The 16951-nt window shown below is 51.5% G+C and overlaps 5 protein-coding genes across 5 annotated transcripts; 3 read left to right on the top strand and 2 right to left on the bottom strand.

Annotated features, from left to right (window-relative positions):
• Window positions 1–1598: 1598 nt before the first annotated feature.
• AYL99_06547 (hypothetical protein) lies at window positions 1599–6651 on the top strand (the record flags this gene model as incomplete). Its single annotated transcript, XM_018838056.1, has 10 exons — window positions 1599–1619; window positions 1686–1721; window positions 1794–1831; window positions 1890–3095; window positions 3166–3310; window positions 3991–4072; window positions 4146–4264; window positions 4323–5841; window positions 5894–5902; window positions 6059–6651. 10 exons carry the CDS (start codon window positions 1599–1601, stop codon window positions 6649–6651), a joined length of 3768 nt encoding a protein of 1255 aa, XP_018692616.1.
• Window positions 6652–7148: 497 nt separating this feature from the next.
• On the bottom strand, window positions 7149–8741 carry AYL99_06546 (hypothetical protein; the record flags this gene model as incomplete). The annotated part of the gene is made up of 3 exons (XM_018838055.1): window positions 7149–7244; window positions 7317–8399; window positions 8457–8741. 3 exons carry the CDS (start codon window positions 8739–8741, stop codon window positions 7149–7151), a joined length of 1464 nt encoding a protein of 487 aa, XP_018692615.1.
• Window positions 8742–9887: 1146 nt separating this feature from the next.
• AYL99_06545 (hypothetical protein) lies at window positions 9888–11272 on the top strand (the record flags this gene model as incomplete). Its single annotated transcript, XM_018838054.1, has 5 exons — window positions 9888–10057; window positions 10116–10290; window positions 10358–10434; window positions 10490–10763; window positions 10832–11272. The coding sequence occupies 5 exons, from the start codon at window positions 9888–9890 to the stop codon at window positions 11270–11272; spliced, it is 1137 nt and encodes a 378-aa protein (XP_018692614.1).
• A 752-nt stretch (window positions 11273–12024) lies between these two features.
• AYL99_06544 (hypothetical protein) lies at window positions 12025–13861 on the top strand (the record flags this gene model as incomplete). The annotated part of the gene is made up of 4 exons (XM_018838053.1): window positions 12025–12277; window positions 12326–13221; window positions 13285–13695; window positions 13757–13861. The coding sequence occupies 4 exons, from the start codon at window positions 12025–12027 to the stop codon at window positions 13859–13861; spliced, it is 1665 nt and encodes a 554-aa protein (XP_018692613.1).
• A 1081-nt stretch (window positions 13862–14942) lies between these two features.
• Window positions 14943–15539, bottom strand: AYL99_06543 (hypothetical protein; the record flags this gene model as incomplete). Its single annotated transcript, XM_018838052.1, has 1 exon — window positions 14943–15539. One exon carries the CDS (start codon window positions 15537–15539, stop codon window positions 14943–14945), a length of 597 nt encoding a protein of 198 aa, XP_018692612.1.
• Between the last annotated feature and the right edge of the window lie 1412 nt (window positions 15540–16951).

Raw genomic sequence — 16951 nt, 5'->3', positions numbered from 1 at the left:
CGAACCGAAAGGTGTCCGGGAAGTTCGTGTCATCGAGAGTTCCCCCGGAGCTGTCGCGTAGGTAGCGTTGGTAATGAGATCCCCCCGTATTTTGCTCACGCTGTCTGGTGAAGGAAGGGTGAATGCACTTAAAAGCTGTGATAAGCTTTGATTAGGTGCTGGTAACCGCAGGCAACTACCCTTTGATAGATAGCCAAGTACACAAACTTGAGAACACGTCGTGACGGTGACACAAGCTAGGCTATCATGCCATAGTATCAGACCTGTCTCTGCACTATCTTTTGACTAGCCAGGTGACCGTTCCTGCTTCTGCATCGAATATAGAGGATCTGGAAGCTGCTGGTGTTGCCCAGTTCCATGAACCGGACGGTGGTGGAGAAGCAGAGAGCCATGAAGGTCAGTTCGTTGTTTTTGATACTTAGTTCTGCCTTTGTGATGGGGAAGGGATGAAGCAGCAACGTTTCGTTGGTGCAAGGGTAAGTCCATATCACCACTCCAAATATCAAGTGAACTTAGAGCTGGAGTCAGTAATTTGCTCAATGCATGCCTGGCAAGCTGAGCCCGACCCGGCCACACCTTCGGGCCGAGAAAGAACGATAGATGTGTTGTACGTTGGTTTGTTCCCCGATCCAACCTGCACACTGGGCTCATACTTGACCGTAGGATGCTACGGCGGAGCAGATTCGAGAAAGTGAGGCATTCTTATATCTCCCGAATGGCGCATCGCCGTAGATACCTAATAAGGACGATGCCATCCTTCTGGGAGTTATCGTCGTCTCTAACAAGACAACCAAGGAATGAGTGGGTGGCATTGGCACTGGCTGTGAGTGTATCCACATCGATTTATGGCCAAAAAGGACCGACACGCGCATTGCAACATTTCACACATTGCTCTACTGCCCTCAAACGTGACCCGGAGCCGTGAGAGCGATCGGCCCATCTTGTCACCTAATAGACGCGGGTTCCAATGGATAGCTCAATTGAGCGATGTTGGGCTCTCAGCAATATTGCTGGTCATTGTGGCCATCGTGCGTATCATCATCTGGAATCTTGACAGAGCAACACCTCGCGAGTCCGGCTCATCGTGAGTAAGGGAATGGGAAGTGTGGCGAGGAGGTCTGCGACCTTTCTTCTGCAACTGCTTGACTCCGTTTAACTCTGTATTTCCATTCCCGGGGTCTGGATTGGTATGTTTTCACATCACCCTGTTCTCGGTGTTTTTCTCCAGCATCGAAAAATACCACATTCAAAAACCCCGCAACGCCTTCAATAAGTATCAGCCCGCCACGACACACAGCGATGTCGGAGCGGACTTAGGTTGATCATAGCCTTTCGCTCTATTCACATATCATTTGGCTCTTCGTCTTTGCCATGACCATACGAAGGCTTCCCCGACCTCCGCCGAACCTTTCTCGTTGCTTGGCTATACTCCAAAGCAACTTCCTCTCGTCCTAAGAGTATCCTCGGTATCGCGCCAAAGATTAATTCTCAAGCCTGCCCCTGAATTCATCCTGGGCTAGTGATATGCCGTATTGACACAGTATTCCGGACTTCTGATAATCGCATTCTTCTCAACAAGCACTCAAACCATAATCAGCATGGCAGAGGAGAAACGACCAGTAAGATGTTTTCTCCACAGATAGAGAAATGGTCGGTTATGGCTAATGATTTCATGATACTTACAGACGCGCATTGAGACGGACGCCATGGGCTCCATGGAGGTAGTCTTATGCTCATTCTCCAGAAGTCGTACCTGGACAAGGAAAGTTTCTGACTCTTTGGACCCCGGTTAGGTACCATCTGATAAGTACTGGGGTGCTCAGACGCAACGGTGAGAAACACTGCCTTTGTTTCTATTCACCTGTGCTAATGTCAGAATGGATGTATAGCTCGTTTCAGAATTTCCGCATTAATCAGGATCGTGACCGCATGCCAAGTACCGTGATCCGTGCCTTTGGGATTCTCAAGGGTGCTGCAGCGAAAGTGAACGTGGATTATAAGGTCCTGGGTGAGTTAGGAATGAATGCTTCTTCCTCTCTTTACGTGCCGGGAAAGCTAAACAAAGATGTCGACATAGATCCGAAGCTTGGGCAGGCAATCCAGCAAGCAGCCAAGGAAGTGGCGTCGTTGGAACTGATAGACCACTTCCCCCTGGTGGTATGGCAGACCGGGTCCGGCACGCAGACCAACATGAACACCAACGAAGTGATATCAAATAGAGCCAATGAGATACTTGGCCAGCCGCTTGGCCAGAAAAGCCCGGTCCACCCCAACGACCACGTGAACATGTCCGGCTCCTCAAATGACGGCATGGCAACTGCGATGCACATCGCGGCGGTATTGGATGTGGAAGACCTGTTGCTTCCGGCCTTGATGAGTCTTCGAGATGCCATGAGGAAGAAGAGCGAGCAATTCGCCCACATCATCAAGATTGGCCGGACCCACCTCCAAGATGCGGTGCCTCTCTCCCTAGGACAGGAGTTCTCTGGTTTCGAGAAACAACTCGACTTAGGAATTGAGCGAGTGCATCAAGGTCTTGAGGGTCTCCGTTTCCTGGCCATGGGGGGCACGGCGGTTGGGACAGGCTTAAATACGTATAAAGGATTCCACGAAGCCTTCGCCGCTGAAGTAAGTCGAGTCACGGGCAAACGCTTCTTCACAGCACCGAACAGGTTCGAGGCCATTTCGGCAAATGACGCCATCGTATATGCCTCCGGCGCTCTCAACACGCTGGCCTGCTCCCTGTTCAAGATCGCCCAGGATATCCGCTTTGAAGGTAGCGGACCACGGTGTGGCCTGGGGGAGCTTCTCCTACCCGAGAATGAACCAGGGTCGTCTTTCATGCCAGGAAAGGTGAATCCAACACAGTGTGAAGCAATGACCATGGTCTGCGCGAAAGTGGTGGGAAACCATGCCGCCATCACCCTCGGGGGTTTGAACGGACAGTTTCAATTGAACGCTTTCAAGCCACTCTTGATCTCGGATTTCTTGCACTCGGTGCGCATTTTGAGCGATGCTATGCGGAGCTTCGAAAAAAATCTCCTGGAGGGACTCCGCGCAGATGAGAAGCGCATCAATTTCCTCCTAAACCAGAGGTGAGCCAGATCCCCGTCCCCCAATCTCCCACATTTAATTCACGAACCTTTCCGCCTGACATTTGCACAGCCTCATGCTCGTGACGTGCCTCAGCGGCAGACTGGGCTATGACTTGGCCTCAAAGGTTGCAAAACATGCCTATAAGAACGACCTCACATTGAAAGAAAGCGCGGTGGAGCTCAACGCTCTAAGTGCAGAGGAATTCGATCGTCTCGTACGTCCTGAGAACATGATTGCGCCATCAGGATAGTCATCTCAGGGACGGTAGCAAGCCAGAAAACGAGAGTGATGGTGTTCATGAGTCTGCGAGGAAGTGGAGAGGGGTATCTGTACATCTGTATAGGGTATTTCTCTTCTGGTGTGGCCGACAGAGACGTGGCTCTGGTGATTCCGTAATACGGGGTCATGGAACCCCGGCTACCCCGGATTCGCGGGGCGAAGGCGGCCACTAAGCTGAATAAGATCTCGGGCCACGTCCGAGTTTCTGACTGTATCGTAACTTAACTCGAGTCTCGACACCGGATCCTCATCGTCTTTTCTTCTATGATTGAAGCTGCGGGCGAGCGGTGGACGGGAAAATAGCCAACTACCTGTTCCCACCTCGCTTTTTGTCGAAGCAAGTGATCCAGGGGCAACAGGGTTGTGCGCGATGGAGTCTGCAGAACCATCGGGCGCAGTCGCGAACAGGAAGCCCAGAGCTGACAATGTCGGCTCCAGCCGACGAATGAAGCGTGGCTCCTCTAAGACGCTGAACAAAAGCCTCAAAAGGCCGAAAATAGCCCTTGCTTGCGAAGAGTGTCGAGCCCGAAAGGTTCGGTGTGATGGGGTCCAACCTGGTGCGTAGCTACCAACCATCCTTTGCCTTATCCATCTGGAACACTAAGTCTGCTGCAGTGTGTGGAGCTTGTCGTCGCTGTCGCAGAGCTCACCCAAACTGCGTCTATCCTGATAGAGGCTCATCCGGCATCTCTGCCGAGTTAGTCAATGCACTGAAGATGTCTGCAACGATCCTAAGCTGATGCACGGAATCAGATATGTGATACACTTAGAGAACCGGATCCGGCAACTGGAGGCCACACAAGGAGATGATTCACGACACGATTCACGACAAGGGAATGCCGACCAGATCCTGAGCCAAGCATTACCCGTCATCGATGCATACCAGCCGGTAGGTTCTCAGGCAGTCAGTGAGGGCCAGAACGGCAGAGCTGATACTAATTCCACAGTCGCCCTCAGACGTGGAAGTTCACTCAAATGCAGAAAACAGTCCAAGGCAGGAAATTGTGTTGTCCCCGCCTCTGACTGCGCCTGTTGAGCAAGATCATGTTGACTACGAATCAAGCCCTTTCACGGGGCGGGTCGAGGGTATCGATGGCATGGGGAACATCGGGACGACAGAAAACAGCTACTCTGAAGAGACATCCAGCGCCGCCAGTTTCATGAAACAGGTAAAGAGTGCTATGGCTGCCAGATTAACTTCCTCTGTGCCGCGGGCGCTGGGAACGTCATTTTACAATGCCCCTCCCGTCTTCCATCTCGATACCCGATCCAGTCCGCATGAGCAATCGATTGCTGAGCTGTTCGTGCTGCCACCCCGCCGGGTTGCAGACGATATGATGGAAAAGTACTGGAACGAAGTCTACCTCCTCTACCCCTTTCTCATGCGGGAGCGGTTCATGCCGGCCTATCGAAAGATCTGGACTGGTGAAGACCGAGAGACCGACCAGCGATTGCTGTACTGTATTTTGAACCTAATCTTTGCGATCTGTTGCCAGATCAGCAAGAGGCAATCCCCATGCGAGAAAGCCGCCGCCGCCGAGGTGTTCTACAAGCGAGCTTTACATCTGATTCAGATCAATCTAATAAGTGGCGGTTCCCTTGAGCTTGTCCAGGCCCTTCTCCTCATGGGTCAGTATCTGCAGAGCACCGAATGGCCGCATCGGTGTTGGGTGGCCATTGGCCTAGCTATACGCATCAGTCAAGGATCTGGCCTCCACCTTCGCCGGACAACGACGAATGTGGCGCAGATCGACCGAGAGCTAGCGCGTCGGGCGTGGCATGGGTGCATCTTCATGGACCGGATGGTATCGATGACCCTGGGCCGTCCGATGATGATATCTCGAATGGACGCGTCGGTGGTGCCTTTCCCGGAAGCCATCGACGACCGATTCCTGTCTCAGGAGCTGGGACAAGATGGATCACAGCCTCCGGGCCAAGTTTCGATTGTCGAGTTCTACGTTCAATCATTGAAACTCTACATCATCACCGAGGAAACATTGTCGGCCATGTACCCGCACGAAGACGTCGCCTCCTCGCCGACCCGCCCGGCTTCTGCTCTAGAGAAGCTCGCAAGCCTCGACTTCAACACGATTTTGAGAATCGACTCGGCCATCACCAAGTGGTACGACGCCGTCCCAGAGGCGCTCAAGATCGATGATGCTTCTTCGCGGCCCTCCCAGGATGCCGCCCATTCCAGACAGGCCAATATACTGCGTCTCCGCTGTCTACAGGTCCAGATCCTCTTGTTCCGCCCGATCCTGTCGCTCCTGCTGGCTCACGAGATTAGAAACAAGGCAATTTGTCTTCCGACGCCAGAATTGTGGCTGCCGCTCTCGATGGGGCTGATTTGCGCCAGAAAATGCATCTTCAGCGCTCTCGAAGTTATCAAGATCATCTACGAGAAGCAGATTGATCCAAAGCCGGCGGATGTTGAGCTCCTTCCTGCATGGTGGTTCCAGATCTTTTGTAAGTTCCGTGGCTTTTCGGAAAAATAAACCATTTGCTAATGTGTTGAAAGTCATCTACAGTAAGCTAGTTTTGACCCCTTTAATCCACGTTAGCACAAGAGCTTCCTTCCGAGGAGGTGTGACTTTGTAACCCATCTCGTCGTGCGTTTGGGCTGGGACTGCGATGATATATCTTTGTGACCTCAGTACCCAAGAAACTGACCCAATGATACCAGCTGCCGCCACAGCTCTCATACCGGCACGCGTTTACAGTTACATTCGAGGGGATATCTCGCAACCCTCGCTAACCGAAGCCTGGCAGCGCTCACTCGAAGTCCTCCGACGGCTCTCCCCATTGAGTCCGACGGCAACGCGGTGTATGGCTGCACTCGAGCTCCTGGACGAAGAAGTGGTTGCAGACGAGATGCCCGACCACCCCAATCCGATGCCGAACAACAGCGACAAGCATGATAGATGTGCATCACTCATCCCACCCCGTCCCTTTGATCTTCCAGTTAGCCAGCTACATGGGAACATCACGACGCAACGTGATGCATGCAACAACGCTATCAGCACACAAAATGATGGTAACACAATAGATGGTAACACAATAGCCGCACCAACATGGAATGGTCACATTCCTCCGCACCCACAACCAGAGATCGGCGTTTCTTTCCGGATGGAACAGCAGCAACAGCAATACAACCCACTAGGTGATTCATTCGGGCGAATGTTACAGATGCAGGATTTCACTTGGCTAGATTCCCTCCCGGCAGATCTCTTAGCTGGAGGCTACGAGGACTTGCCAGAGCTTTTTCCCCCGGCATGAGTTCAAGGAATCTGGAATATATACTATACTATCCGAGCCAACGGAAACTGAGGTCTACTACATATTGTATACCTACCTCCCCGAACGGAATTTTCGCCCCCTTCGCCAGCCCCTTTACTTCTGAGAATTGCTTCGAGTCCATGCCACGTATCGTTCATCCTGTCTTACTTTGCCAGTGCTTTGTGAGGGTTCTACTTTCTTCATGGTAAAATAATCCGAGCAGACGAGTGGCTTTGTATCAATGAGGACAGTCCTGTTTCAATCCAGTCACTAGGGATGGATTTTTTATTGTTCTTTCCAGCCTGAAATCTTGGGCATGATTCAATATCCAGCATCGCTTCAGGCCTGAGGGTCTTGGCTCACAAAGAAGTCCAGCTCGAGCACATTATCCATCACATTCTCTCCTTCTTTATAGCCCGATCTCGTGTTTTCATTTTCTTGGATCCACCATGAAAGCCACCCTCTAAGGACTGAGATGCTCAGAGGGTACTTGTTGTTTATTTCTTTTCTTCGAATTTGACCATAATGGTCTTGGGAAACGCGGTTCGGCCATCCGCGAATTCCAAAGACGCGTCCGGCTTGGTGAGGTCCATCTTTGCAAGAACAACTGTCAGTATGAAACTCTAGACTGGCCTATGTAAGGGAGAAAGAGGTCAACAACTCACCTTAAACCGCAGCACCAGAGCAGGGATCAGCTTCTTGATCTCCAGCTCCGCAATGTGCCGCCCCAGGCAGACACGCTTTCCGGACCCGAAGCCCATCGACGCTCGTTCCATGGCGAGCTTCTTCTCCGGGTCCGTCAGCCAGCGTTCGGGCCGGAACTCGTCCACGTCCTCGCCGTAGAGTGCACGATTGCTGTGGATGACCTTGGCGGCGCAGCCGACCGTGGTTCCGGCGGGGATGTGTTTGCCAGCGATGACAGCCCCGCCGCGCGGCACCACGCGCTCTAGGGGGATCGTTACGAACGGGTTGCAGCGCATGGCCTCCTTGAAGACGGCGTCCAGGTACTCGAGCCGGTTCACCTCGGTCCACTGCGGCACGGGGGTGGAAAGATGAGCCTGCTCCAGCTCTTTCTTGAGTCTTTCGTGCGCAGCTGGGTACTTCATGAGGAAGAAAAGGATCGTCGTGACCGTCACGGTCGTGCTGTCAAAGCCCGCCGAGATTGTCGACGTCGTCATCAGCTCGATGATGTCGTGAGTGATGGCCGGGTTCTTCTTGAACGCGTCGACGTACTTCTGGAGCAGGTCCTTTTGTCCCTCCGTCTTTTCCAGCGGTGCCGATTCACGCTTGGCTAGTTTCGCGAGCGCCTCGAGCGCCCACGCGGACGATCGCTTGGTGATCCAGTTGAAGAGCGGGTGTTGGAACAGGAGATACTCCAGGGTCGGGAACGCCTGCCACTGCACCCAGTGGAGGACGCGGTCGCGGCTCGGGTCGACCATACCCCACACGTCCCGGCGGTACTGCAGGTGTCCCAGGTTCTCGCTGAACGCCAGCTGCGTGAGCATGTCGAGCTGAAAGAACTGCATCGTCTTAAAGAGATCGAATTCAGGAACCTCGATGATAGTCCGGGCGAGCTCGTTGACAGTCTCATCTACACTGTGCTCGTAGTCGAGGAGGGTCTTTGTCGCGAACGCATTCCCAACCCCTCTCTTCAACAGGGTGTTGCCCTCTTCGTCCTGCATATCGATCACGCTCCCGATCGACTTGCCACGAGAGGTGGGCACCCGCAGAGGAGAGTACGAGTCCGCCTGTAATGCATTATGAGAAATGTCGTTGGGAAAGGCGCAATAAGGCAAGACACTGACCTTTTTGAATTCCCCATGGTTTGTGTAAATCGTGCTGACGGCAGCAGGGTCACTGACATGGATCGTGTTGGGACCAATACGCACCAGTGGACCGTGCTTCTCGTGAAGCTTGATCAGTGTCGTGGCGATGACGCCGTAATTCTGAGCATATGCTCTCCAGAGGTCTGTGAAACTGGCCAAAAAGGGGCCTGGAATAGAGCTTAGCTTTCGATATCTGAAGTAAAGTTGTAGTGGAATCAGAAATAGGATAGCAGCCAGCACAACACCCTGGACCGGTGAAAACATTTTGCGACGCTGGCCCTGTCGAAACTTCTACAGGTATTGCTATCGACTACCGTTTGCTTGACCTTTCATTGATGGCTCTTTATAAGTACTATCAAAGCATTCCATCAACTCTTCTATCCTTGTGACCCACCTGACAGAGTTGAGTACGTTCTGGTAATGTGTTTGATATCAGCAAAGTTCGGGTGCGATCCGAGGATTGACAGTAAAGCACGGAACTGCTGATCAGGGAGCGCCTTATGGGCGCCTGACAGTGGCAAGCACCGAAGTCACACATGATTATTTTCAGCTTGCAACATTATGAAGTTCGGACCTCTGTTATTCTTATTCCAGATCCACAGCCCGTAAGACAATCCACACAGTAAGAACAACAGGGGCATTAACCCTGATGGGAAAACTGACAACGTCATCTTGAACAACGGTTTTCATTGCAAGGCATGGAGTGTGGCGAAGTTTGCCGCGAAAGACTCATTATAACTCCGACGTTTGCCATATGTTTCAGCGTCGAGAACGCAGCCCGCTCATTTCGCAGCAGGCAGATCGACTTCGGAATCCAGAAAGACGACAAGGACTCGTACAAGATATGGATAGAGGATAGAGAGGATAACTTCAATAGAGAACAGCCAATAGAACGTCCTCGCTCAACCTTCCTTCACATCTATAGCTCGGGTATCCTTCCCAGCCAGCTGCTGATTGGCTATTTTCTTCTGGTAATAGGGATACCCACTATTTAAATTTGCCGTCAGTAACCGAGGTAGAGCCAGATACTCTTCCTACCCCTACCAGCCTTGCATGACATGGGCGACGAGGGATTCTGAGGACGTGACAGCACATGTGCACCGCTCTGAGCGAAAGCTCTTGTTGAAAGTGATACCAGCTACAGGCTCTTCAAGGACTGCCTTTCAGCTCCTGTCCCTTGTGGGTTTTATTGGGTGTGGTTACTTCTACGGTCACAGCCTCGTTACCGAGGGAGGTAGCAATTTGTCCAAGATATATTTGGCTGAAGTTCATGGCCCCGAGGGAGGGTAGCCGAGCAACCTCGGATTCAGCTCTGCAACCACAATGCAATTTTCTCACGCTTCTGATTAACCTATCTAAACCAGGATAATATATTGTAAATCATCAAGGGTTCGCTAGTGGTATGCAAAGATGGCTGTGCCTACCGCGGGGGGAGCAGCCTCGCGCCACGATCTCGATGATGCTGCTCTCGGGAAGTATTTACAAAGACAGCAGTCTGTACCTCCATTGAAGTTACCAGTTGTTTCGACAAAGATCGGCTATGGGCAAAGTAATCCGACGTACTACGTCGACGATGCCGCGTAGGTGGTATACACAGACACATGAATGGCTCCACCACAGCTAACATTGGGCGCCCAGCGGAACTCGATTGATTCTCAGAAAGAAGCCGGCGGGGCAAATCATCACCAAAGTTGCCCACCAGGTTGATCGGGAGTACCGTGTGCTGAAAGCCTTGGGCACGGTAGCCGGGTTTCCTGTGCCGAAAGTCTACGCGCTATGCATGGACGATTCTATCATCGGCACCGCGTTCTACGTATGCTCATTGTCTTCATCCCTGAACTCGGCACCGCATCATTAACTAGTCATCAATGCTCAAATAGGTCATGGAGTTTGTGAAGGGCAGAATTCTCACAGATTACAGCCTTCCAGAAATGTCGCCTTCGGATAGGCGCAAGGCGTGAGTTGCCCTTTACATGTGCTTGCCACGGGCTAAATTAATATTCCTCGCTCAGCTGGTTCTCTCTGGTGGAAACTTTGGCGTGGCTGCATTCCATTGATCCGTTTTCTATCGGGTTGGAGGGGTTCGGCAAGACCACGGGGTTTTACGCTCGACATTGTAACACCTTTGAAAGAATTGAGGCCGAACAAGCAAAGATCACAGATAGCAATGGCAAGCCACTCGGCAGAGCACATGAGAACTACGACGAAATTATCGACTTTGTGAGGAAAAATCTTCCTGGCGAGCGCTACGCTATTGTGCATGGGGACTATAAGTTTGACAATGTGGTAAGTAACTTCCTCTCGGTGGGCCTCACAGTCTGAGTTGGTATTGATAACAGTGATTCATTTCACAGATTCTCCATCCCACCGAGCCACGAGTCATTGCAATCCTCGACTGGGAACTCTCAACAATTGGACACCCGCTGATGGATGCAGTGATGGTCGTTGGGCCGTTCTGGAACGAGACCTATAAGGCGACTGGTGGTCGCTCTTCGACTCTTCTTTCGCAGACTCCCGGAGTGCCCAAGGCTGATGAGCTGATGGACCGTTACAGTGAGATTGTGGGATTCGACCCGCGAAAAGACGGCGGAGGCAAGGATTGGGAAGTCGCCAAAATCTTCAATCATGTCCGGGGTAGCACGATTACGCATGGGATTCAGGCCAGAACGATCCGTGGTCAGGCCAGTAGTGAATTTAGCCACCAGTATTTTGAGTACACGAAATCAGGTCTAGACATTGCGCTGAGGATAGTTCGGGAGATGAAGGCAAAGGAGAGATCTGTACCGCGACTCTAGATATCAGAATGACCTCGAAGTGCTCTGTGACATTTGGGTGCAATCCTCCATACTTAACGAAGAACCACTACACTTCGGCGACTGTATAACCCCACGAAATAGAAGCATTATTCCACACGTTGCTTAATAACATAAGCACGAAAGAACCCGGGGCTGAGTGGGTATACCCTTCCCCGCAATATCTTATCTGTGGCGGCTGAGGCCCTTTTCCAGCCTTGAGACTGCGAAAGTGGATTCGTTGCACTTTCAGCAATATATAATCACAAACCTCAAACCTGCCTTCTCAACAATTAGACAAGCATGAGTCACCTCTAGGTATCCGGAAACAATCATTATTTCGAAATAGAAGCTCAGGGCTTCTTGGCACCTTTACAGGTTGTCCAAGGCCGCGGCTGGTTTCCCATCTAAGGAAACCGTGGTAAAGCCAGAGGTAACATCCTCGCGACGGGATCTCGCATCTTCTCCCACTTTATTACTGCTGCTCAGAGTCTTGGGGGCTGGAGCTCTGCAGGATTAACTCCTCAGGGAGAGCTCTGCTTCCCTAAACTAACACCACTTGGAGTTAACCGAGCAGCAGAAGTTGGGAGTGGAAAGCATTAGTCTGCCGCGATGCTTGGTTCTAGTCCCGTTAGTACGGGGTTGAAGCTTGCAATTTGCGGGATATGTGACCCTGACAGAGATATGTCTTCGTCAAGATCCGGGGTAGTCTACCCCATTTGGTACAGGCAAGTTCGGGTATGCGAGCAATCAGCATGGCCGAGGCTATCTATACAAAGAATACGGTCGTCAACATCGACATCAACGAATTCCAACCCCGCCTTGGGAGATATGTGATATACCAAAGCCTGGAAGCTCAGAAAAGACACGTCTCTTCCATTCCCTTTTCTTCCTCCCCATACTCCCTCTATTCTCTCTTCAACAAAACACTCGTCAAAATGCAAAAGTATCAGCTATTGTGCATTCTTTTCGTCACCTTTGGCTCCATCTTCTATGGCTATGACTCTGGTGAGTGTCCCCCGGGTTACGGGTCATCAGTACACTAACTATGTTTAGGTTGTACAACGTCCGTCCTCGCATACACCTCGTTCATCGAGTACTTCAACCTCGACGCCACGACCATCGGAGCTTTCGGATCTGCCTATTACGGTGGTGGCGCTGTCGGTTGTTTTCTCAACTACTACTTGCCTGACAAATATGGACGCCTGCGCACCATACAGCTATCCTGCGTGATCGCCTTGATCGGCTCTGCAATGCAGGCCGGAGCGTCAAACTTCCCAGTCTTCTGCACTGGCCGTGTCCTCACAGGAATCGGCACGGGGATTATCTTCAGCGTATGCCCCACCTACGCCTCTGAGATTGCAACTCCCGAGATCAGAGGCCGTGTGGGCTCGCTCTATGCATTCAACGTCAACTTTGCCTACATGCTCACGGAGTGGATGGGGCTCGGCTTCTATTACATCAAGGGCAACGCCGCATGGCGCACCTTGCTGGCAATACAGCTTGTCCCGGCCTCGTTCATGCTGATTGCTTCGTTCTGGATGCCCTTCTCTCCCCGATGGCTCATCATGAAGGGGCGGGAGGAGGAGGCACTCGAAGTACTGAGAAAGCTTCATGCCGGCGTCGAAGGGCACGAGGAGGACTTCTATATCAAGGAGTTTCACCAAATCAAGACCCAGTACCAGATCGACAAGGCTAACAAGCTCGGCCTGGTCGCCATCTTCAAGAAGAAATCGTACCGCAAACGCATGTACCTCATCTTGTTATTCGTGTCATTCTGCCAGTTCACTGGCATCATTCCACTACAGAACTATCAAGTCACCATCTACACGAAACTTGGCTTCACCAATGTCTTTAGTCTTGTGCTTACAGGTATCTGGGGCACGTTGGGCTGCTTGTCGACGATCACCGCCAGTCAGATTGTTGACAGAATGGGCCGACGACATCTGATGGTACGTGCTGCATCATACATCTAATATTGTTATCAACACACCTTTGCTGACATTACGAATTAGTTTGTGTCGTACAGTTTCATGATCCCTGGAGGCATCCTTCTCGTGGCTCTGTGGGCAAGCTTCGAAGCGACCAACAGCACCAACTACGCGATAGGCAAGGCTGTCATCTTCGGTATGTTTTTCTATGGCTTCGGGTATGGTGGCTTTATGAACACCTTCTTCCCGACCTACTGCACCGAAATCATGCCCACCAACATTCGCGCCACCGGTACCGCTAGCGGCTACGCGCTCTTCAACCTTATCGTCATCATGCTGGTGCAGGTCACGCCCATGGCCATCGAGGCCATCAGCTGGAAGTACTTCATGATCTTCGTCATCTGCGACATTATCTTCATTGTCATCTTCGTCATATTCTACCCGGAGACGAAGAACAAGACCTTGGAGGAAATCAGTGCCATTTTCGGTGATGAGGTATGTCGAGAAAGCACCAGGAACAGGAGAGCAAGCTCAAAACTAATGTGTATTGTACTAGATTGCCGAGACACTCGAAGAGGCTGGTCAGCATGTGGATGAAGTCTTGCACGAGCACGAGAAGGCCGTCCACCATATTGACGAAGTCCCTGTCAAGTCTGCGTAGAAGCCTCCGACGACACAAGGCGACAGTAAAATACATGGGACTGTACAACTGCTGCCCCTGATCGCCACAACAGCATCCCTACTTCTTGTCAGCCCGAAGAGCCGGTTATCAGGAATACTGTTGAGATTGCTGGCAACAACTCGCTCATACTACTTTTCATCGCCCTCACATGACGGGGAGTAGAGATAGGCAATGACGTTGACATACACACGCAAGGATATTCTTCCCGTCTGTATTGATATTTCGTAAATACTGTATCTACAGGTTCGTGAAGGGTGTACACGCCAGGAAGATTCACAGCTAGAATGACCTCAAAGAGTGATTAGCGGTTCCGAGCAGACAGCATATATCATTCAGAAGCCTTGTGTTAGGAGCTTTCTCTGCCTCGAGATGCCGATTTGAAGTTTCTGGCGTCCAAGAGTTTGTACGGTAATCACTTGGAAAAAGTAATTAATTTCGGGGCGAAGTTGTGGTCCTGTCCACAAATCATCCAACTCTTCAGTGAATGTGCAACCTGCTTATGTCGCAGCTCGAGCCACAGAAGCCCACCGAAGGACCGATCTGGACGACTAGACTCCCAGGAGATCAATATGCCTCTATTATTATCATCTCCGGGCGACATCGACACATTGGACCCTCCTCTTTTTCTACGACAATACTTCCTATGTTCCACCGCCAGACTAACCCACATTTCTACGCAGGCTTGCAACATAATAGTATCCCGAAGATTTTTGTGCCCATTTCCGCCGCTCTGCCGTTGTGATCAACCCTTCTCCTTGCAGGAGTCGTTATGGACCGGCACACCAAATTGTGTTGACAGCTCTAGACAAGCCCTGCGTCGTGATAGGGAATTCGATGTAATGCGACAGATAAAAAAACTGTTAGTCCTGCATCGCCACAACCACCACTGGGAACGGTACGTGTTTGCAACTCACCAACGAGAGCCCGAGATGTCCAGGGGAACTGTGCCAATGAAATGCAGTTTGTAGAGACATGGTGCAGGGACGCGAAGCTTCCTCCATAGCGCTTGCCAGGACGGGCAGCTCCAGGACTTCGGAAGAGTACCTAAAGTCCTCGTCCATTACGCCCAAGTCAAGTTTATCTTGAAGGCTTCGTCGAAGATTATTGCAAGCGGGATGGGCAATATCCATGGCCTAGATCCGCTGTCGATAATGTAGCGGTACGCGTTGCAGTGGACTCTGATTTCGGCCACTCGAGGGAAGCATGTTGGGATCCTCTTCCAGACCTCGGGAAAGTCACTTTCAACATTTCTGCCCGACACGTTGTAGATGACGAGCTTGGTGATTCGGCCCCGCAGTAGTTCCCAGCGAGGTTCGCAGATCTTCTTGTATGGCGTCGAGTCCCAGTCTTTACCCCAAAAGATCGTCATCTGGCCGTTGAACGATCGCTGCCGTGCCTTGTGTGAATCTGCCCTAACCTTTTTGCTGACCTGTGCGAGGATCTCGTAGTCATATCCACGGACCACCAGCTTAGTGCCATTATATGGTCTATAGTATCCCCGATTTAGTGCCGTAGATTCAACCATGAATACTCGTCTTGACTGCTTCTCTCCATAGACGTACTCATAGAACTTTTCCTGGATCTTTTGTGGGAGCTCGAGGAACCAGAAGGGATAGGCCGTTGGGGAAAAGGTGTTCCCAGGCAACGCATAGGTCATATCGGTTTCCCAGTCATTCTGCCAGGTCCGAGTTCTATCTGTGGCTTCGTTGGCTAGATCAGGTAAGGGGTCCCATCATTGACTTTGCCCACCTTCATCCCGACTGGAAGTCTGATGAGGTCGAAGCTCAGGGTGGGCGACCCAGCATTGGCTGGTGAAGTGGCCGTACTTTCCGCACTTAGGGTGATTACATTTGATGCGTCGTAGACGGGAGGTAGAGGGACGATTTTTCGAGCCGTCTGAAGCCATTCCAACGGGGGTGGCCAGCGCAACGCTGGCCCGAAACGGGGTCTGTGAGAGCTGTGAGACAGGATAGATTAGACGTGAGAGCTGTTGATCCCACCGTGCAGGTGTTCAAGGTGAATATTTGGACGTAGCAGAAGGGCGGCAGATGGTATATATAGTGGTTGTCACTGGCACAGGCAAGAAGGAATGGATGCTGTCACTCCAAGCTAGAAGCAGCCAGTGAACAGCTTGCGTTCAGAACCCTGGTGACAATGGTGATATATGTGACGAGGGCGGACCCCGAGCCCCTCCAGTGACCAGGATCTTGAACACGGCGGCATCAACAAAAGAGAGTGACATGCCTCCCAGAGTTGAGCTTCGAATACTCCAAACGTGGATCCCTAGCTCGACAAGCATCTGATGAGGTTAAGCGTTCAAGCCAAAACTCTCTACCAGAGGACCGTCAAAAGTTTTTCAAGCCTTAGAACCACGCCGCATTTGCCATCCATGTCTAGGTCCGACATTATATGAGGTATGCACAGGTTATGACTTACGAGCGTTCCCAGACAGTTAGACTGCAGTTCAGTTCATCACCTCGCAAATTCCGTGAGCCGGCAAGAACTTGTTAAAGACGATATTCAGCCTGAGAGACCCGGCATTCCGGTGCTCGCACGGACGTGTGCTTCAGGTCGCGAAGTCAAGGCTGAAGCTCCTGCCGTGCAGGGATGTTAGTATAAAACATGGAGGGTGTATAAGTAAGGGACAATCCAAGGTTGTATCCTCTCGGCGACGCCCGATCTATAACCAACGCTCTCTCTGACTGCGGACAATAACCTGTTGAACCTGACATAATTGAGTGCCGAGCCGAGTCTGCAGGCTTTAGATATGATCAGGCTCCATGGACGGCAGAGTTGGTACCACGAGGATATTCTCAACAGTGGTAGGGGTTACTCATCCGGGGATGGGAGACGCCGGCGAGTGCGAAATCGCACTGAGGAATAACGACACTGCTTTCAACGACGCGTTTATCCCTCGGTCGACCACGCTCACCGGCCCTCTGTTCTGTCATCAACCTACTTATCTTGATAGTCCTGTCGAATTTGAGTTCGCTTGTTGGGTGAGATCAGGAATATGTTGATGATGCCTAGGGCGTGTTATATCTCCGAATGAACTGGTCTAGTTGGAAT

Source organism: Fonsecaea erecta, assembly GCF_001651985.1.
Source record: "Fonsecaea erecta strain CBS 125763 chromosome Unknown Scaff5, whole genome shotgun sequence".
Classification (NCBI taxonomy): Eukaryota; Fungi; Ascomycota; class Eurotiomycetes; order Chaetothyriales; family Herpotrichiellaceae; genus Fonsecaea; species Fonsecaea erecta.
The sequence above is the reverse complement of the archived record's forward strand: the minus strand, read 5'-3'. Positions and strand labels throughout refer to the sequence as shown.